Source organism: Corvus moneduloides, chromosome 6, assembly GCF_009650955.1.
Source record: "Corvus moneduloides isolate bCorMon1 chromosome 6, bCorMon1.pri, whole genome shotgun sequence".
Taxonomy (NCBI): domain Eukaryota; kingdom Metazoa; phylum Chordata; class Aves; order Passeriformes; family Corvidae; genus Corvus; species Corvus moneduloides.
The window spans coordinates 39905235-39925879 of record NC_045481.1 but is presented as its reverse complement, the minus strand read 5'-3'; the positions used below and the strand labels follow the sequence as shown (position 1 = coordinate 39925879).

General features: G+C 46.5%; 2 protein-coding genes across 2 annotated transcripts; one reads left to right on the top strand and one right to left on the bottom strand.

Moving 5' to 3' along the window:
- The first annotated feature begins 134 nt into the window (after window positions 1-134).
- PSMC3 (proteasome 26S subunit, ATPase 3) lies at window positions 135-7719 on the top strand. Its single transcript, XM_032112493.1, has 12 exons — window positions 135-351; window positions 451-531; window positions 3339-3464; window positions 4177-4281; window positions 4376-4438; window positions 4900-5037; window positions 5163-5306; window positions 5522-5670; window positions 6164-6260; window positions 6409-6554; window positions 6721-6802; window positions 6924-7719. Exons 1-12 carry the CDS (start codon window positions 325-327, stop codon window positions 7032-7034), a joined length of 1269 nt encoding a protein of 422 aa, XP_031968384.1. The 5' UTR covers window positions 135-324; the 3' UTR covers window positions 7035-7719.
- LOC116445640 (transmembrane protein 178B-like) lies at window positions 7563-18654 on the bottom strand. The gene is made up of 4 exons (XM_032112494.1): window positions 18237-18654; window positions 11354-11467; window positions 10339-10476; window positions 7563-9220 (listed from the first exon to the last, which is right to left on the bottom strand). The coding sequence occupies exons 1-4, from the start codon at window positions 18619-18621 to the stop codon at window positions 8976-8978; spliced, it is 882 nt and encodes a 293-aa protein (XP_031968385.1). The 5' UTR covers window positions 18622-18654; the 3' UTR covers window positions 7563-8975.
- Between the last annotated feature and the right edge of the window lie 1991 nt (window positions 18655-20645).

Genomic DNA, 20645 nt, shown 5'->3' with positions numbered 1-20645 from the left:
GCCCCGCCCCGCCCCGCCCCGCCCCGCCCCGCCCCGCCCCGCCCCGCGATGGCGGCGCCGCCATCACTCAGCAGGTTTGGGGGCAGCACGTGACCCACCGGCCGCTCCCCGCCCCGCCGGCAGATTCGCCACGGCCGCGGGCGGCGGGGGCCGCGATTGGGGCGGCGGCGGCAGCGCCGGGCGAGAGGAGGGTGCGTGGAACCCCCGGGCGGCACGTCCCGCCCGTCCCGCTGCCCCCCGCCCTGCGCCGCCGGGAATCCGCAGTGCGGAATCTGCCGCTCCGAACCCGCCGCGCGGTGTGCGCGCCCGCTGGCCGGCGGAAACATGGCGTCGGTGTGGGATGAGTCGGAGGTGAGGGGCCGGGGCCGTGAGGGGTCGGGGGCGGGGGCGGCGGGGCCGGGGCGAGGCGCGGACAGGGCCGAGGGTGACGCTGCCGTTGTGCCCCCGCAGGACGGCGTCGGCGAGGAGGTGCTGAAGATGTCCACGGAGGAGATCGTGCAGCGCACCCGCCTCCTCGACAGCGAGATCAAGGTAGCGGCGGGGGCCGCGCCGGGCCGGGCCGCCCTCCGTTGGGAGCTCTGTGTTGCTGGTGTTCGGGGCAGGCGGGTTAGCACAGCCACGGGGACAGCAAAAAATTAAACACGGTTAACTGAATTGAGAACGGCAGATTGAGGAATACTGAGCCGTGAAGGTAGGGAAGAAGCACTGGAAGAGCATGGGTCCGAGGAAGCTGAGGGGGCGGTTGTTCGATGCAGCCATGGATGCTTTAGCTGCAGTTACACAGGCCCTCCCTGCCTCCTAGGCACAGGGGACGGGGAACTCTGTTCTGTGGCCTGAGTCAGGTAGGATCATTGGGTAATTCAGGTTGGAAGGGACATGAACAGACCTCCAGGCCAAACTCCTTCTCAAAACAGGGTCAGCCATAACCCAGGCTACTCAGGGCTTTATCCGGTTGGATCTTGAAAGCCTCTAAAGACAGATATTGCACCTCTTCTCAGGGTGTTCAGTACTACTGCTTGACAGACCTCGTGGGGATAAAGATATGCTTTGCATACAGGCCGAGCCTCTCCTGTTTGAGTCTTTGTTATTTCATCTGCTCATTGTGTACTCCTGTGAAGTGTCTGGTTCAGTCTTTTTGACTGAACTTTCTTTTTTCCTTCCCCAGAGGTTCTGTTCTCCACCTGAACAAACCCCGTTCCCTCAGCTGTTTCTCACAGGGCCCGTGCTCCGGCCCCCAGCCACCTTGGTGGCCCCCATGCTGAACTCAGTCCGGTTTATCAATGTCTTTGCTGTATGGGGGGGGGGGGCAAAACTGGACCGAGTGCTCAAGTAGGATCTAAAAGTGCTGAATAAAAGGGGACTGAACACTTCCCTCCATCTACTGCCTACAGTCCTGCTAGTACAGCCCAGGATGCAGTTTGCCACCCTTGCTGTCAGGGCACATTACTGCCTCCTGTTCAGTTTATTGTCTTATGGAGACCCCAAGGCCATTTCTCAGCCAGACAGTCACCAGCATGTGTCATTGCAAGGTGCACTTCCCTGCCTGGTGCAGGGCTTTGCATGTGTCCTCGTATTTTGTAAGGTTTCTGTGTGGCAGCTCTGCCCTTGAACACAGAGACTGTGCCCCCCCAATTTGGTGTCATCTGCAAACATGATGAGAAAACAGTCCATCCTCTTGCTTGTTCATTCATGAAGATGTTAAGCAGATAGACCTCTCTCAAGATAGACACGTGTTGCATAAAAGAGCACTTACAAATTTAGAATAAGTTTGTTGCCCAGTGTTAGCAGTATTGAGATAAAAGATTTCATAAATGCTAGAGTATCTTCATCCTATACTGCTTCAGGCTCCACAAGTAATTCTGACTCACTTTAAAGTTATTCTTTATTATTCTTTAAAAACAGTTAAGGTAAATATGTGTCTTATTTTTAAATTGCAGAATACAGTAAAAAGTAGAAGTAGCCTTCTTCATTTTATAGTTAGAGCATTATAATTGCAAAATTTTTGTCAGAACCTTCCCTTCAGGCAGTTTTCCTGGAATGTTTTCTAGGCTATGTTTTATTAAATCAAATTTATTACGGTTTTTTTTCATTTTTATTTATAGACATATAGATATATATCTATATACATAGATTCTGTATTGGCTCCTGTAACAGTTCTGTCCTGTGAATGTGTTATAGTAGCACAGTATGATGCTTAGGCACAAAGACTTTTAAAAACATAGTTTCTTAGTGAAGAGTGGATTTCTCAATTGAACAGAATCACAGACACCAATTTAGGTGTGACCAGTTCTCCTGAGAGCTCTTGGTGCTCCAGCCACTTCAGTGGGGATCACAAACTGTGTGTTTGCACACTGTATGACTAACCAGGAAAGGGAGGAGAAGGCCTGTTGGTGTCAGTCAGACAGCACTGCAGACACCTGTGTTGGGTACATTAGTGTTGGGTGTAAATGTACTCACTGTTGGATGGGGAGTACAGAACTTACTCTCTTAAGAGGCTTTTTTCCCTTATAGTTAGTAGGGTCATAGAATCATAGAATAGTTTGGGTTGGAAGGCCAACCCCTGCAGCAAGCAGGGATGTCTTTAACTAGAGCAGGTTGCTCAGAGCCCTGTCCAGCCTGGTCTTGAATGTTTCCAGGGATGGGGCATCTACCACTTCCCTGGGCAACCTGTTGCAGTGTTTTACTATCCTTATTGTAAAAAAATTCTTCCTTGTATCTAGTGTCAATTTACCCTCTTTAAGTTTAAAACCCTTACCCCTTGTCCTATTGCAACAGGTCTTACTAAAAATTCTGTCCCCAGTTTTCTTATGAGACACCTTTAAATACAGAAAGGCCACCATGAGGTCTCCCTGGAGCCCTCTCTTCTCCAGGCTGAATCATAGAATGGTTTGGGTTGCAAGGGACCTTAAAGATCATCTAGTTCCAACCCCCTTGCAAAACATAACTAAAATAGGTGTGTATATGTAGTTAACCTGTGTATCTGTAGATATTAAAATATCACAACCAAACCACAGTTGCCATATCTGAGCCATATTGCTATATAGGTCACATTGCAGCCCTGTAAGCCGTTGCATTGATTAGGCTAAAGCTACCAAGTGACACTGGGAAAAAATTATTTGGGGTTATTGATTAGTTAGAGACCAGAATGGACTGTGTAGCCTTGAGTCCTAACAAATCTTGGCTAATTTGCTGGCTTTGGTTTTTTTTGTATTACATTTCCCTTTATTCCTCAGACTTAGATTTCTGTAACTGTTTGCTTTTGGAATAGTGTATTAATTTTATCTTGCCTTAGTCGTCTGATACTATTCCTTTTTCTTTCTTCTGTGTACCAATTGCAGATCATGAAGAGTGAGGTACTGAGAGTGACCCACGAGCTCCAGGCCATGAAAGACAAGATCAAAGAGAACAGTGAGAAGATCAAAGTGAACAAAACCCTGCCATACCTTGTCTCCAATGTTATTGAGGTGAGAGTGGTGCGCTCTTACATAGCAACGTGAGAAGTGCAGTATATAGTGGGAGGGAGAAAGGCAGGGAGCTCATCAGGGATTCAAGACATGGAGTATTGAGCCAGGACTTTCAGGTTTTTCTGCTGGTTTTATTTGTGACCTGGAAGTGCACTTCTCTTGCCCACTTGTTGTCTGGGTCATTCCTTAGGCTTTGGGTACTGTTCATCTGTACCTAATAACCATGAGAGGGTGACACAGCCCTGGAGCATGTGAAATTGGACACATGCTCTCTGAAACTTGCGAAACAGCAAATGAAAGGCTGGGGCTCTGTTATTCCATCACATTCTTTTTGTAATTCAGTACTTTGGTGATAGGAAAAATAGCTGATAGTTTGCTGTTTTTAAAAACGGGATTGGTTTGTACTACTGTTTTAAAACTTAATGAGCTTAAGCCTTAATGTGAGCTGCTGTATGGGAGAAGGAATCAATGCCATTAGCTACTACTTTGTTCTGAATTTTGTGATGTCTTTCTATGCACTGTTGTGTGCTGCTTCATGAGGAAAGGAAAAAATCAATTTTTACAGAAGGGCTTTAATGCTTTCAGGATTCTACTGCTGATGGATGGTGGAAAGTTTTAGTTCTTCCCATGCGTGTATTTTAGAAGCATTAATCCTGGGGTCATCCAGCAAGCCTGGTTACATTGTCATGAACTCTTTCACCCTGGTTTTCAGCTGCTGGATGTTGACCCAAATGACCAGGAGGAGGATGGAGCAAACATTGACCTGGATTCCCAGAGAAAGGGCAAGTGTGCTGTGATCAAGACCTCTACACGTCAGGTAAGACCCATGTGCCCAGCCAGGTGAGAGGAGTGATGCAAAGGACCTTCTCCTAGTACATGTGGTTTTGCTTACTTTGATTTCTTTTTTACAGACATATTTCCTGCCTGTTATTGGGTTGGTTGATGCTGAGAAGTTGAAGCCTGGAGATCTGGTGGTGAGTGATTCTGTTGTGATAGTTAGATATGACGGTGGCCAGAAAATTGCATATGTCTTGCTTTTAAGAAAGGAGACAAATCTGTCCAGATTTCCCCAAGACCATTTCTCTCCTAAAATTTTAATAGAAAGGTATTATGGGTTCAGTTAGTTTTGTAGTAAAGAAAAGCAGTTTGGGGTGTGTGTCCTTTATACATACAATTAGGTGCTGAAAGTTTAGAGATCACTTCTTAAGTGTTCTAAACCCTGTCTTTTGTATTGTAAGTAAACTGGACCACTCTTTTAAAATGTGGTAGGTTAACTATGGTATTCTCCACTCTGCCAAGCTGGGGTGATTTGATGAGTGCCAGTGTCAAAGCTGGTTATTCCTGCATCCTTGAAGTCTAGTAAATCAGTTTTGATTGCATGTTTATTAAGTGCTATATGAGGGACTTGTTAAAAGCAAAGGACTTGTGTTTACAGGGGGTGAACAAAGACTCTTACTTGATCCTGGAGACTCTGCCTACTGAATATGATTCACGGGTGAAAGCCATGGAGGTGGATGAGAGGCCCACAGAGCAGTACAGTGACATCGGGGGGCTGGATAAACAAATCCAAGAGGTGATACTTTATGTATAGTTTCTGGTGTGACTGGACAACAGTCTTTCAACCTCAGCTCAAAAGCAGACAGCCTGGATCTGTGGAGAAGAATGGGTTTATGTATTAATATTTTTCTTTTGTTGTAGCTTGTGGAGGCCATTGTCCTGCCAATGAATCATAAGGAGAAATTTGAAAATTTGGGTATACAGCCACCCAAAGGAGTCCTTATGTATGGGCCTCCAGGAACAGGGAAGACACTTTTAGCTCGAGCATGTGCTGCCCAGACCAAGGTAAAAGGAACCTCTGGAAGTGTGTGCTGCTGTAGAATAGTACCTGACAAAGAGTAAGAACACCTCCAGGGCAAGAGGGTCATACACACAAACTGGTTACAAAGGCTGGGATTTTCCTGTCTATTTGCTTGTTTGCTTGTTTTAATTAAGGGCTTATAGTGCTCAGAGCTGACCCTATTGAGAAATGAGGCCTAGGATTCTCCTTCACTTCCCAGGCTACGTTCCTGAAGCTGGCGGGTCCACAACTTGTGCAGATGTTCATTGGTGATGGAGCGAAGCTGGTACGTGATGCTTTTGCTCTTGCAAAGGAAAAAGCTCCTTCCATCATCTTTATTGATGAACTGGATGCCATTGGCACTAAAAGGTGAGCTCTAGTCCATGTTGTAAACTTCTTGGGAGCTGCCTAGCAGCCTCCTGTGCCTGTGTATGTGAGCAGAGCCTCTTAAAGCATGGCCTACTCAGAAAGAGAGTGTGAATGCTGTCACAGATGGATACCAGTGGCCACAATCCTTGGGCTCAGGAGCGAAGTCCATCAGACTTGGGATCTGTCTGATAGTCTCATGCTGTATAAAACTGTTCTCTGATCACTGCAGCAGGCACCTGGAGATATTCACCCTCATTTACTACTTGGGCCTGGACAACATAAGCCCCATTCAGCTCTAAGGAAGTCTTAGGTGCTGCTGACAGTTACTCTGGTTGCAGTCTTCATCACAGTAGGACTGTAGTTTGAAGGAAAAATCTGAAACACCTCAGCCAAGGAGCGTGAACTGCAGTCATTCTGTGTTTTGGTGTGCTTAAAAACATAGGGACAGGGTGGTTAGGTTCACGCTGATAGTTTTACCTTTGTTTCCCCTCAGGTTTGATAGTGAGAAGGCTGGTGACCGGGAGGTGCAGAGGACCATGCTAGAGCTGCTTAATCAACTTGATGGTTTCCAGCCCAACACACAAGTCAAGGTTGGGAGCTAGGAGGGGAGTACTGCTCAGGTCCAGGGCCCTCTAGCAGGGGATGGAAAACGATGTCCAGGGAAGAAGCTTGGTGAATCTTTGGGGTCAAGAGGCCTGTCTTACAGGTGCCTCACACTGATGATCCTACTCTACTTAGGTGATTGCTGCAACCAACCGGGTTGATATCTTGGACCCAGCTTTGCTCCGCTCCGGACGATTAGATCGGAAGATTGAGTTCCCAATGCCTAATGAGGAGGCCAGAGCCAGAATTATGCAGATTCATTCACGCAAAATGAATGTCAGGTATAGCCTTCTGGCGCTATGTTTGTCACTCATGCTGATACCTCAGAGCTGAGAAGTGGTTTGCAGTCACTTGTTGGGAGCTCACTGTGGGATTGAGGAAACTCGCTGTGTTGCTTTTTCTATTCAGTACATGCTCTCAGACTTCTTTCCCCTTTGCTCTTACCAGCCCTGATGTGAACTATGAGGAACTGGCTCGCTGCACAGATGATTTCAATGGAGCCCAGTGCAAGGCTGTGTGTGTCGAAGCGGTAAGTACTCCTCTACGGCAATAGCACTGATGGGAGGGAAATGTGAAAGCTAGCATGGAGTAATTACTTAGAACTGGTGTGGTGCTCACATTCCCTCTCTAAATCCTGTCTCATTGGGCAGGGGATGATTGCACTCCGCCGTGGAGCTACAGAGCTCACCCACGAGGACTACATGGAAGGAATCCTGGAGGTTCAAGCAAAGAAAAAAGCCAATCTGCAGTACTATGCCTGATCTCTGCCCAGTCAAGGTTGTGGCCTTGGCAGAGGACAGGAGCAGACTGGACTGTATCACTTACTTTCTGTCTGGAAAAAATAAAACATTTTTTCCCTTTAAAAACAAATCTGTGATGTGTTGGGGCTGTTGCCCATGCTTGGTGGTTCTACATCTGTGTGAGGGAGGCTGAAAGCCTCCTGTCCGCAGTGCCCATCATGCTGGCTTTGGACCATCCTCCAGCTACAACTGGATTAAATCCTGCTCTGCTACTTCTGCATGAGGACCAAGAGGTTATACTGCAGTAAGTGTACTGTGACATTGATGACCTGCAGCTCAGACAGCATCCCCAGTTCTTGCCTGTGCAGCCAGTGAACAGCCTACAGCCTTGTTAGCCTTGAAACTTTTGAACACTCGTTTTGCAAGGGTGAACACAATTCACACATGAATGATATTTTAACTTCGTCAGTTGAACGTAATTCTTGAAGCTTTAACACTGTTGCTGGTATGGATATTAATCATAAAGAATTCGAAGTTTCATCCACTGAGCAAGTCTTTCAGTACTTTTAATGCCAGTTGAGAATTACAACTTCCATTTAAAAATTACACTTTTCATAAATACACTGACTTTAGCATTAAGTATCTTACATGCCACTGTATTGTATTTTAAATACAATGTAAACATCTCCAAATGCTGGCCATCTCATCTTCACCTGTGCAGTTTTTGAACGCTTGGGAGAGGGGCGGGAATGTGAGAGGAAAAAAAGAATAGATCAATGAAAGAAAAATGCACTCCAAAGTACTTTGGCTGATGTTCCTGAGTTAGCCCTAGTACTTGTGCTGGTACCAAGGTCCTTAGTGCTCATTTTGGAGAGGGATCTTGTTCCAGCAGAACATGCATGTTATAGACACGCTGTGCTCGGGGGCATTTGACACTGGAAGGGGGTGAGTGGAGAACTGAACAGAAGCCACATGTTCCTGAGGAAAATACACTGTGGTTCCTTTGGACACTAATATTAGAGGGGGCTGTACATCTGCTATTTTAGCAGTACTGTTATTTGAGCTCAGGGAGAATTACTCATCTCCTTTCACAGAACAGGAGTTGCACCCACAAGTTAGTTCAGAAGTGAAAGTTGATCCTGGCAGCTCAAACTATGATATATTTTGAGAAATGTACCTCTGGTGGAATAGTTAAAAGCTGCATGTTGCATACATCTCCCCATTAAAACAAGGGTATGTTAGCCAAATGAGTAACCTTAACTGTGTAAGAAGCTGAGAAAAACTTTCCTCTGCTTTCCCAAAGTCTGTAAGAGTTTTCTTGCAGTCTTGCTGCAAGAAAAGTCAGCTAGCTCCTTTTGGAAACAGTTTGAGTAGTGAGTTAATAGCTGAATCCACAGCATGGAATAGCACAGGTTTCTGATTTAAATAAATACTAAGAATGGGCTAATTCTTTGGCCTAAACCTCAGCTTAGATCAAGGTTCTTTTGGGAAAGGATGGCCTGAGCTAACACTAGACATGCCTGTTGCAAAAGTGTTCAAGCCAACTTCACTTAGCTCCTTGCCCTAAATTGGGTCTGAATTACACAGACCTGCAGCAATAAGAGTTGGTGCGTAAACATCCCTTACAACTGGACAATTACAGGACCATGGAGGTACAGTTCAAAAAACAGCACAAAAAAAGACACAACCTTGGACTTAATCCCTTGTAAACAGAAGAAAAACAAATTGAAAGAACTGTCCCCCTTAAACCATCAATGATCAAGTTGCCAATAATTCAAACCTGGAGTTACTTGCAGTGTCCATCCGTGTCTGCGACTGGAGGCTGTAGCAGTGTCCCATGGGCTGGCATTTCAACAGCTCTGGCACTGCTCTCCATGCGCTGACATGCCACCTCTTCCTGGTGTTAACCCACAGCTCTGCCCAGGCTGCGCTTTCCAGAGTCTCTTCTTACTCCCTCTGGGGTCACACGGCCCCATTTTCTTGTCTGGGTTTTTGTACAGATGCCCGGGAAGTGTTGAGTGATGGGGCCAATGTGCAGAGGAACCCAGCCAGCAGGGTGAGGCCCAAGCCCCCCCAGGCACAGAACATGGACCAGCCATAGCCATGACTGATGTCCTCTGGCAGCCCATAGACGTAGCGAGGATAGCGGGATAACTCAAAATTGATCCCAGCTACGCACGTGCAGAGTGAGATGATGCAGCAAGTACCTGCAGGAGAAAAGCAAGAGGGTTCTACACTGCCCTCAGACAGGTTAATTATGCTCTGTTTTTTTCCCTTGGTATTTTCAAAGTCATGAATTTTCAAAATCAAAAATTACCCTTGGGGTTTTTTCTGCAGTCCTACCAGCCACTCTCCTGATAAGGCAGAGAAAAAAAGGGAAAATATGTAAGACTACGGCGTACCTCACTTCACAAATAACCAATATTGCCTTAGTTCCTTTCATTGCAATTTTGAACTCAGTCATAGTTCATCATGCTTTGATTCTCCTGAGACTATTTCCAGTGACTAATGTACTTGGGCAGTTTCTTCTATGAAAGGTAATTAGCTCACTGAATCCCAGGGCTGCAAAGCACAGCACTGCTTGGTTTCCACTAGGAACACCCAGACTTCTGCCAGCTGTACCCTAGGCCCACAGAGAGTGCCCAGGTTTTTGTTATCTGCTACAAATTCACTAAACACCTATACAGAGGAGAAAAAGCCTAAGAAGGCACAAGGCGCTCTAGTATGTTTAATATACACTAGTATACAAGACTCCAGGTCTATACTGCCCATTTTTGAGTTGAACGTTCAGAACTTTCAGAAAAACATTTGGTCATACAGAAAATCTTCTCCCATCCAGGACAAACAGATGTAACAGCCCTGGCAAGCACTGAGCTCACATCCTTATCACTGGGCCAGTGTTCTCCCAGGCTTGGCTGGGTTTGGGCTTCATCACTACACGAAGATCTAAGCATCTTTGAGTACCAGAAAGGTGCTCTACATTAACTTATGTATGTTTATTATGATTCCCAGGGAAAACTGAGCTGAGCTGTCTGACAGGAGCCACAGGCTGCACACTTGGAGCAAGCCAGAGGAGTGTGCTCATTGTGCACATGGTCCCCATGGCTACACACCAGCTCTCTAGAGCAGAAGGCTCATACACATACAGTGGGGTCTACTGAGAAACACGCAAATACCCATGCAAGCACAGGCCCTGCAGTGGTAACTGCACTGTGCTGAGAGTTTGCTGCACTGAGTAACTGCTTTGTGTGGCTGTTGACATTACTTTTACAAGGCAGTAATACTGAATGTGGTGACTTGAGGAGCAGAAGTGAAAGGCTCTCACCTCCCATTAGGAAGAGCAGCCCAGCCACGTACTGCATGAGCTCCTGCTGTTTGCAGCAGCCCAGCACACCAATGATCCACCCAAACAGGATGATGGAGACTGCCATGCCAATGAAGCCAGCTGTCATCCTCCGCAGATCTGAAGAAAGAAAAAGGAGAAAAGCAAAACAAAAACATGAAGGTGGCAGCACCTAGGGAGAACAGCCAGGGGAGAGTCCAGACAGATGTGGATTTACTGGTTCTAAAGTTTATACTTCAACCATGGACTTCTCCTCCTGTAGCTTCTTTGAGGTAGGTAGTTTTCCCATTACACTGAAACTAAAGGAATCCATCTAAATTGACTCCATTGTGCTCGGCACTGTGCAACTGCACAGCCTTTCTGTCCTGATCAGGAGGAGTACCAGCCAAATACTCCCCAGCATGGGACAGAAGGGGTGCATCATGAACTCATGTTAGTACTGCAAGGGTTTTTTTTTCTTTTATTTGGTGTGGTGTCTTTCTTTGGGATAGAGTTTGTACGGAGAGTGCTGAAAATAGAAGCAAAAGAAGCAAGAGAGGACACTGAAGAGGACTAAAGGATTAGTGCATGAGAGGCAACAATGTGAAGTGAAAAGAGGAATAGTGAGACAACAGAAGCAGACAGCAGATCAATACAGTATTATGGGAACAACTCCAGTAACAAGCTCTAAAAAAAAAGCTTGGGCTTGGGTACCAGTGACATGAACAGCACTTTGTTATCCCCAGTAAAATTGCTGTTCTTGTCTCCTAGTTCAGTCTCCAGCTGAACTAGGATTTCCTTGGCACTGACTCTCACATGACAGGGGCTATGTTGAATCCAAATCTCATGTCTCCTTCCAATTATACAGTTAGCTGCTTGTATTTCCTCACTAATCAATCTGTATCTATGCTTAGAGCCCAGTGCCATGCTTAGACGAGTGATTCCGAGCCCTCAGCCAGCATTGCATTAAGGCATTAAGTAATCCAAACATCCTTGTGCCCTGCTCTGGGCTACTTACGGAGCGCGTGCCACTCATCCTGGCGGATGGTGTTGGTGATGTTGATGGGTAAGTTGCGAGGCAGAGAGCTGGAGGTGTAGTGGTACTTCACAGCAGTGCAGCGCTGAATAACTCCTGTAAAGAGACAGCAGTGTGAAACACCATGAAACCCCCCTGCCTTGCACTTGCTGCTGAGTTGGCTGGCCTGGCAGAGCTCGCACAGGGGAAGCCTCAGTTCAGCAACAGAGCAAATGTAACCAAAAAGGAGCTGTTTACTTCAAAGGATTTGGGATTAGGAGGGGAGAGAACCTACAAAGGAACACCGGCAAGGCAGGAGCCAGGTGCTGACCCTCCAAGAAGCAACAGCTGAAGTTAAACAGTAATGACAGTCACCAAGAACATCTCCAGAAGCTTTCTAGAGGAACTGCTACGATCACTTTGGGATGTCTAAGGAGACAAGAACATGTCTGGCCAAGTACCAACAGGACCACTTCATCTCTGAGAAGACAGAGTTGAAACACTGAAAATTTTGAATGAATGCTGGGAAGTGAACTGCATAGGAGAGTATTTTGAATTCACTCCAATAGTCATTGGCTCTTTGCTTTACTTTCAGTGAACAATAGTACCCAGGTAGGCTTGTTTCCATTATAGCTGAAAGAAAAGTGCACCTCAGATGTAAATGTGAACTTACAAGCATGCTCTTCTTGAAAGGGATTTTTCATTTAGAAAATGGGGGAGAATAAACATGGATGGTGGGGTAGAAGAGAGCAACCAGAAAGGTAAAAGAGCTAAATAGTACAAAAAGTTCCTTTTAAACAATGACTACAGGGTCATTACTGCTATTTGAACATTGGAGCAGAAGAACCATTCAGAAACAATCAACTGGCCAATGAGCTAATTAAGCTGGTGAACAAACAGACACCAGAAAACCCAGGAGAAGAACTGAGCTTTGTGTGGCTCCCACAGAAATGAGAAGCATGGTTTTGTTCTCTAACAATGTTCACTGGCACCGTACTGACCTGGTTTCTGCAAGGACCTGCAGAGAGGGAGCCCCCATTTCACAAGATTATAAATTGCATACGAGAGGTCCAGGCAATTCCAGCCATCAGGCCAGGGAGGGGAAGGTGATCTGAATTTCCTCCCAATTCAAGTGGCTCCCATTCTCAGCTGTGCTTCCCACCACCCTCTTCCCTTGCTGTGGCTCCCTGCTGCTCCCCCAGCACCACAGAGCACTTCCAGCTGTACACCATACACAGAGTTGCTGCCCTTCACCTGCAGCCAGTGGCCCTCTGTGCTGAGCAGTGCTCCCTCCTTGCAGTTACCTCAGGACAAGGCTGTAGAGCCACCTGAGCCAATGATCAGCAAGACAACCCAGTGACAGAGGGTGCCAGTTCATTTGCAAAGGCTGCTGAGTTAAGAAGTTAGGCCATATACAGCACATCACAGTATCTAATCAAATTTCCTGTAACTGCTAACTGAACTCAATTTCAATGTTGACACGACTTGCATGTGTTGTTGAGAAACACGTATATAGAACAAACTAATGACATCATATTTCAGATTATAATGCACTGGATTCATTAAAAGTATGATCTATGCCCTTACACTTCCTGATCATAAAAGTAGTACATATGAAGCAGTATTTTAAACAAGAACAAGGATTACTATTTTTATAGCTCATTAAAGAAAAAGCAAAGACTAGAGATGTATATCCCTTACGATCAAAGCTATGGACTTCTCAGCTAAGATGTCACTGAGAAAAATATTTGCTCTTTATTATTCCAAGTGTTTAACATGTAAACTAAAACTAAAACCTCTCCACCTTCTCATACAAATCTGGTTATTTAGAAATTCTTGGATATCAATTCCTTCTGCCTCTGGTTTAAAAACTGTTCTCCTAATCCTTTCTTCCCCAGAATTCAAAGTGCTAATTTTATATAGGTAGCACATACTATTACATTAAAACAGCAAGTTTGCAAAAAAAAAAAAAAAAAAAAAACCTCAGGAGTGCACAGATTTCACGGCTTTTGCTCAGTGCTGACTGCTAATCCACAGGCTTGGTGACAGCCTTTGATTACACCAGCACAAGCCATTTTTCCAACAAGATTCCATTTTCCCGAGAGCACAGGCTGGACCCACTCTGGGTGTGAGCCACTAAAGGCAGAGCAAGGGAGGCCTCTCTCTGTAGATGTGCTAGAACAGCTGAAATAGGCAGGCAAGAGAGTAAGGGGATCAGGGAAGCAGTGAGGGTGATCTCTCAGCTGAGTATCTACCCACTTCCACCCAGAAAATTGTAACACGCAGCCAGTCAACCTTCAGTAGCTAGATTTTGCATTTGCCATCACTAGTTCATGTTTCCCATTTTTTGAGTGAATCTCTAGGTCTCACGTGCAGAGATGCCATGCAAATATGATGCGAATATGGCCAGGTACTCCACAGGACTGCATTTGAAGTCATGTAACACCTTGTTCTCTAAGTACTCAAGAAAAAAAAGTAATAATCAAAATCAGGTTTGCAGTCCCAAAGTTATTGTGAAGTAAAAAGTATTTCAAAGGTACTCCAGTAAGTCCTTGGACCTGAGCCTTATATACCTGAAATTACAGTCTATAAAATAGGGACTGCATCCTGCCCTCCATTTCAGAAACCTGCTAGCAAAGTGATTTCCCTTTTGTTTACAACACACTCGGACAAGCACCATAAGAAAGCCTGCAAAAATCAAAACCTTTGCCTTCAGACAAGGGCTTGAATAGAACAGTCATGTGGTGAACAACAAGTGAGCATTGTCTGTTTTGGCACACGAGTACATTGGGAATACAGGACAGAAGGAGGCAGGTGCACAGGTCATTAGCTTACCATAAAGCACACATCCAAGAAAAAGGTTAGATGGACAGCCTGATCCCAGCATTTCTAAGGGCCTTAAAAGAACACTGTGAGAGTCAAACTGCATGTACAATTTTCTTGATTAAAAATAAACATGAACTGCAGTGAACTGCATCCAGCAGTGTCACACTGACACTTTCATGGCCCAGCCACATGCCTGTGCCTTCTCACAGCCAACATTGTTTCTAACACCTTGTCTTCAATGTGGTTTTTTTTACTCCTCAGGACTGCAACTGCAGACAGGTTCTCCTTGGAACTCACATAACCCTTGGAAGAGTACATGTGAGTGTCTCTGGACGAGTCCTTTCTCCTGACTGAATATGAAGGACGGGAAAGGTCAGAGAATTCTTGCTAGAATAGCCAGATAGCGAGGCAGAGCACAGGCCCCTTGTTGCTACGCTGCTAGAAACATGGAAACACCAACCCTGCTGTGATACATTCAGTTGTAATCCTGGATTTAGCACACCCTGACTTTCAGATTAGTTTTTGTCTCCAACTTTGAAACATGCAGGTTTTCTCTACACAATGTGCCGGAGGTTTATGAAGAAATGCAGGGTTCATTTTCAGTTCTGCTCCGTGGCCCAGAATCAGAGCAGTTTGACTCTCACTCAGCTGGGAGACCCACTCCTGCCCATGAACAGCCATGGCCAGTTAACAATTAACTACCATGTGAAGCCTGACCCTCCCCTCCCCTCCCTCATGTCCCAGGACCAAGTGGCTATTGAAGCTCCCTGGCATTTTCCTACCGTTTCTGCCCTGGACTGTGAGGAGCATCACAGCCATGTGTTCACTCTGTCCACATCGTCACCCAAGGGCCACAGATCAAATAAATCAACCTTCCTTCAAAATACCACAAGAACTCTTACAGATCACACTGACAGATCATACTTACCAAGGGCCATAACCAAACAGATCAAGTTTATTAAACATGCCACTGTAATAGATCCTCTACAGACCTCACAGTCAATCCTGTAACTCTTCCAATTTATCATCAGTCAGAAAGAATGGGAAGTACAGACACCAGGACTGAGCAGTTTTCTCTCAAGGGCCTCACTACTGCCTCAAACTGTTGTGTTCCTCTGCTTAAGCACCCAGTGGCTCTCCTCACTTTCTCAGCTACATCGTGGTACCAGGGAGCCTTTTCTGCCCAGTATATATGAGATGTACCTGTCCCATCCCAGAGACTTTTCAGAGCAAGCCTGAAAAGCAATAAAATCCCTGGTTTATCAACAGTGAAGAACCTTTTATTTTTTAATTCCTTCCATTTAGGGATGTTAAAGCTCATGTTGTTCAATGAGCCCACCAAGTTATCCAAAGCAGCCTGTTAGAATGGGCCTTTCCCAATTAATAATTTTCTACTGTCACCATTTTGCAAGCAACATTTTTTTACTCTACTAATAGGTAGAGAAGATCCCTAAACAAGATATAATAAATCCCTGCAGGACCTTACTACTTAAGAACACTCCATGCAGATGGTTTTTGTTGTAGCATCAGTTATTGAATGTGGAATCCACATAGCACAGGCTCTACAAGATGACACGTAGTGCTCATGTTCTTACACTCAGAGAACCCCTCCTTATATATGCACAGAGATCCTCTCTGTTTCTCCACCAAATGGTTCAGTTCTTTGGCTTCTGTCTCTTACTGATTGCTAATCTCCACTTTCCCCATGTGGTTTTGTACATTATTTCTTCTTTTGCCTTTTAATTGTATTTTTTTAAATGAAACTGTGTATTTTTTCACAGTTCCAAAATAGTGATTTTGCATTTTAAGAAAAATCCCACATATCATTTCCATCTTACATTTAAACATTTCCCACTTCTCAGTTTTGCACTACATTTTCATTTTTTCCTTTTAAATATATGACGTGAATATATTTTGCTTTTTTTAATATCCTAGATATAGAAATGGATGTTTGTACATGCATCATTAGCTACAATGCTCAAGTATGAAAGTTTCCATGAAACTGCTTTGTATTAATAGCAGTAGATAAATACAGAACTAGAAATCCATTGAATTATCTAAATGGATAAGCATATTTATGGACTTAAGTAATTTATTCAGAATTCGAGAGACACAGAAAGGAAAAAAATCTTATTCCAGAGAGACTAGAAGAAATGGAGACTATAAACCCAAACCAAAATTACCAGAGAACTGTGAAAAAAAAATTTACTCCTCTGTCACTAAAACCCTATAAAAATATCTAGATTAAGGAATACTAGGAATAAAGAAAGCCTCATACATCACCAAAGAAATAGCTGAAAACTTAATGCAAATTGAGGAGGAAGTAGGACTTTCAGCAGTGCACAGTAGTGATCTTCAGGTCACACCAGGGAAAAAAAAATACCTGCTTTTCCTTTTCAGAAGCCCCAGATCTGGTACCACGCTTGAGAGAACAGCTCAGATGCAGCCACACCTGACCATCAGTCAGAAAAGGCTGCTTAATCACAGTTGTCAGAGAAAAGACAGACACAGTGGGAATGAGGAAAGGCTGCTAGTAAAGCAGGTCAGGAGAAGGGATAAGAGAGTCATATCTATTTAAGGATCTGATTCTACAAGAACTATTATTAATAATTTCCCTCCATAAGATGACACATAAATCTTTACAGTAGCAACTGCAGACCTAATAGGCAAAGAATATAAGGGGAGCAAGGCTTTTTGTAGGGAAAGGCAAGGTCTTTTATTAGAACAGCTGGGGGAAAAAAGGAAATGAAGTAGACAAAACATTTTGGATTTAGAGTCCTTCCAGTTTTACACATCAAACACTGAGGAAGACCATTCCCCACCCTCTAGCCTCTCTATGTGACTGTTGTAGCATTGGGAAAATACCTCAGAAAGAGAAGTATTGAGGACCAAACTAGTATTCTTCCCATCCCTTCCCCCCATCTTAGCTAATCTTAATGGGAGCTGAAAGCATTTTACTTGATATGAAGCAAAAAAATAGATAAGTATTTTACATGAGAGCCACAATTAATAGAAAAAAATTAATGAGTTCCCTTTCAGTGAAAGGACTTCAGCATGGAAATAAAAATGAAATCGCATAAAATGGATCCTAGGAGAATAAATAGAGAAAGAAGCTAAGCACACAGCACTAGAGTTTCTAGAGGTAAGAGTCACTGCTGTGCATAGGAAAGAAGGGACAAAGACGAGCTGAGATTCACAGTGCCAGTCCATCCAGCCTCTGCTGTGCAGGACTGGCGTCACAGTTGGAAGCCAAGCTGAAGAACTGCTCTTGCTTTCTTAAGATAGCATTTCCATTTTGTGCCTCAATGGAAGCACTTTTCCCAACTCCTACTCTCTCTGTGCTAATATGTACCTGCTGGAACAGTAAGTCCTGTTATTTATCATTAACCATACATAACCCGTTGACTTCATGGGTCAGCCCACTACATTATTTGTACCATCAAATGCAGGACTTTTATTCACACTTCATGGCCTGCTTGGCTTTGTACCATGTGCCACAATAGTAGAAGATCCATAGCTTTCTCTCCCGTCACCCCGAGGGCCCTGAGTGACATCTGCCATCTGAAAGCCTGGCAATCTACTGCAGCAATGAGAATTCCCTCATGCTAGAACGGGAACAATAGGTCCCTTTCACCTTGCCGCAAAAATCACAGCGCTATAAACAACACTGCACATTTCTCAGCACTCAATTAGAAGAAAGTGCCAGGGTTAGGAGGATGCCCACCGAGAGTCAGGCCCTGCACTGGGCCCCCGAAGGGGCTCTCCGAGGACGTGGTCCCACCCAGCACTGCAGCATTTTTAGTAGAGAGGGAGGAGCACAAGACCCCGGGATGGGGTCAGGGCCGCGCTCGCCCCCTCCCGCACGCCAGGGACACCGGGAGCCACGCGTCCGTCGGGGCTCCATCCGCGCCCGCCCGCCGGCCCGGTCTCGCCCCGGCAGCGGCGGCCGCCACCCCACCCGCAGCCCCGGCACCCCGGCGGGACCGCGCCGACACCGCGCTGACACCGCGCTCAGCACCACGGACAGCGGCGGGGCCGCCACCGCCCCCCGCCCCCGCACCTTTCCGGATGAGCTCCTCGCTGTCCGGCTCGTAGCCCGCACGGTGGCAGCGCCTCCAGAGCCCCGAGACTGTGGAATTGAAGCGGCGGCCGCAGTGCGAGTCCAGCGCGGCGGAAGCGGCGGCGGCGGCCGGGGCGGGGGCCGGGGGTCGCCCGGGCAGGAGCGCCCGCGGGGGTCGGGCGCGGAGCGGCAGGTGCGAGCTGGGCGCCGACATGGAGCCGGGCGGGTCGCTGCGCTTGTGGCCGAAGCCGCGGCAGCGCTCGCGGTGCCGCCGCGCGTCCGTCTCGTACCAGGAGTCGGTGCCGATGGCCACGGCCAGGAGGGCGAGGGCGGCGGCGGCCAGGAGCAGCCCGGTGCCGCTCAGCGCCTGAGCCGCGGCCGCCATCTTACCGCGCCGGGGGCGGCAGGGGCGGGCGCTTCCCTGCAGCCCGGCTGGGGCCGCCGCCCGCGGCACCGCCCCCGGAAGGGACACGGGGCCCGCGCCCCCCGCGCCGCGGCACCGCGCCGGGCTCGGTCCCGTACCGCGGCAGCCCCCGGGCACGGCCTCACGGGGGTCGCGGAACCCCCGCCGCAGCGCCCGGCCCCTGCTCCGGGGACCGAGCCCCCCCGCCCTTGGCAGAGTCCGTGTCCGAGGCGGTGCGGGGGTGGCCGCGCACAGCTGCCAGGGGTTGGGGGACCGGAGGAAGGGGTGAGCGGACCCTCCGAGCCTTTCCGCGGCCTCCTCTGGCATGGCAATCGCCCGTCCCGCTGGCCTGCCCAGGGCAGAAGGGCAGAGACCAGCCCTGCTCAGGCCGCGGGAGCCAGGAGTTTTTCAAATGTACACGAAATACAAACACAACCCGCAACCTCAGTTGTTGGCATTTGGATTATGACTTCTCCTCAACCCTTCATTATCAGTTAATGGAAAATAAGGCCTCAAAAAGCTGAAAAATGTCAATCTATTTTATGCAATGAGAAGCAGATTAAATCCAAGCCATTAGTTAAATGCAACATTTATAGGGGCACAAAATCCGTTCTGATCCCGCTTGTTGTATAGGACTTGTTACTCCAGCTGCAGCACCATCAGTCAGTCCTCAAAGCCAGTTGTTAGGGCATTGTGTCATCAGTTCTGGCCTCCAGATAAAATGACCTAGTGCTATGCTATGCCTAAACTACTAATTTAATGTCCAGTTTTGAAATCCTTAGGTTTAGGGGGGGATTTTTTGTTAAAAGTAGTTTTAATTGTTTCCCAGGAGCAAATGTTCAACTGTAGGAGATTCCAAACCTTTCACCCCCACCACTACCTCTCCCCTTGTCACTTCTTGGTCTCTCGGCCACACTGAGCACAGCCTAAACACCCTCCCCAGCACTTCTCCTAGCAACACTGCCCAGAACAGAATACTGCTTATCTCCCCTGAGCCCTCTGCCTGGTGGAAACATGCAGCAGCCACAGCTAAAGCTTGTTTTAACCACATTTCTGCATGATCCTCTTCCGCAGTTTGCACTGGACAGATGGGATTACCATCCATGCAGCTGCACATTAGTGCCTTCAAGGCAGACAAATTGAAAGGGCTGCTGTCAAAAGAATTTTCTTACACAGACCAGCTAAATTAAGTCTTCCACTTATTTTTCATTCCAGCAAGAATGAAAAATAATTTTCAAATACAATTACTGCTCTAGCTAACATGGAAAAACCCTTCAGTTGTAATAGCTCATTCCCAGAAACATCCAAATAGTCACATTTCCTAAGTCTGCAATCCTATTATGTCACCCTACTCTCCACATGAGCTCCTCAGGCTATAGTTTCAGAAGACAGGCACTTCAGCAACACCATCATCTTAGAAAGTTCCCATGTATGAAACTCCTTCTAATTGTTCTCCTTTCTGTGGTACTGCAATTGTGTCAGAGCCATTCTTCATGGAGCCTGTGAAACAGGTAACTGGTGAATTCAAGTTAATTTTGATTACTTTTGAGAAGGAAAAAGCTATGAGGGAGGGAGCTCATAGTACAGCCCAAGAGTGCAGCATGGTAAATCCAGGGACAGATTCCAAAATGTAGATTCCTGGCAAAATCCACAGACTTGCCCTTGATCACCTACCTGCCTTCATCTTCTTCCAGCTCTTGGGTTACAATTTTCCTTCTTTTTACAGAAGACTTTGGGTAAGAGAGAGCCATGCACCATTTATAGCTGAAAATCTTCCAAATGAAGCACTTCCAAAATACTCTGAACCCATGTTTTTGAAGGCTAGAGAATTTCCTTTTAGTCCTTTCTGGGCAATTGCTGCACACAACCTTTGATGACTGCACCTTTGTCCTACCTGGCAGGTATCCAGCTTAGTGTTAACTGAAACCAGACAGGCCTTGAGGTTTTTTGATAAAAAAAAATAACCGATTACAGCCAAGAATGGTTGCAGAACCCTCTGAACAGTG

Bases quoted from the DNA above. Each gene is read 5' to 3' on its own strand.
- PSMC3 (XM_032112493.1), top strand. From the start codon at position 325: ATGGCGTCGGTGTGGGATGAGTCGGAG. The intron at 3,465-4,176 runs GTGAGAGTGGTG...CCTGGTTTTCAG, and splicing joins TTGTCTCCAATGTTATTGAG to CTGCTGGATGTTGACCCAAA. The intron at 5,307-5,521 runs GTAAAAGGAACC...TTCACTTCCCAG, and splicing joins CATGTGCTGCCCAGACCAAG to GCTACGTTCCTGAAGCTGGC.
- LOC116445640 (XM_032112494.1), bottom strand. From the start codon at position 18,621: ATGGCGGCCGCGGCTCAGGCGCTGAGCGGCACCGGGCTGCTCCTGGCC. The intron at 11,468-18,236 runs GTGCGGGGGCGG...GTCTCTTTACAG, and splicing joins CGAGGAGCTCATCCGGAAAG to GAGTTATTCAGCGCTGCACT. The intron at 9,221-10,338 runs GTGAGAGCCTTT...TTTCTCCTGCAG, and splicing joins GCTGCTCTTCCTAATGGGAG to GTACTTGCTGCATCATCTCA.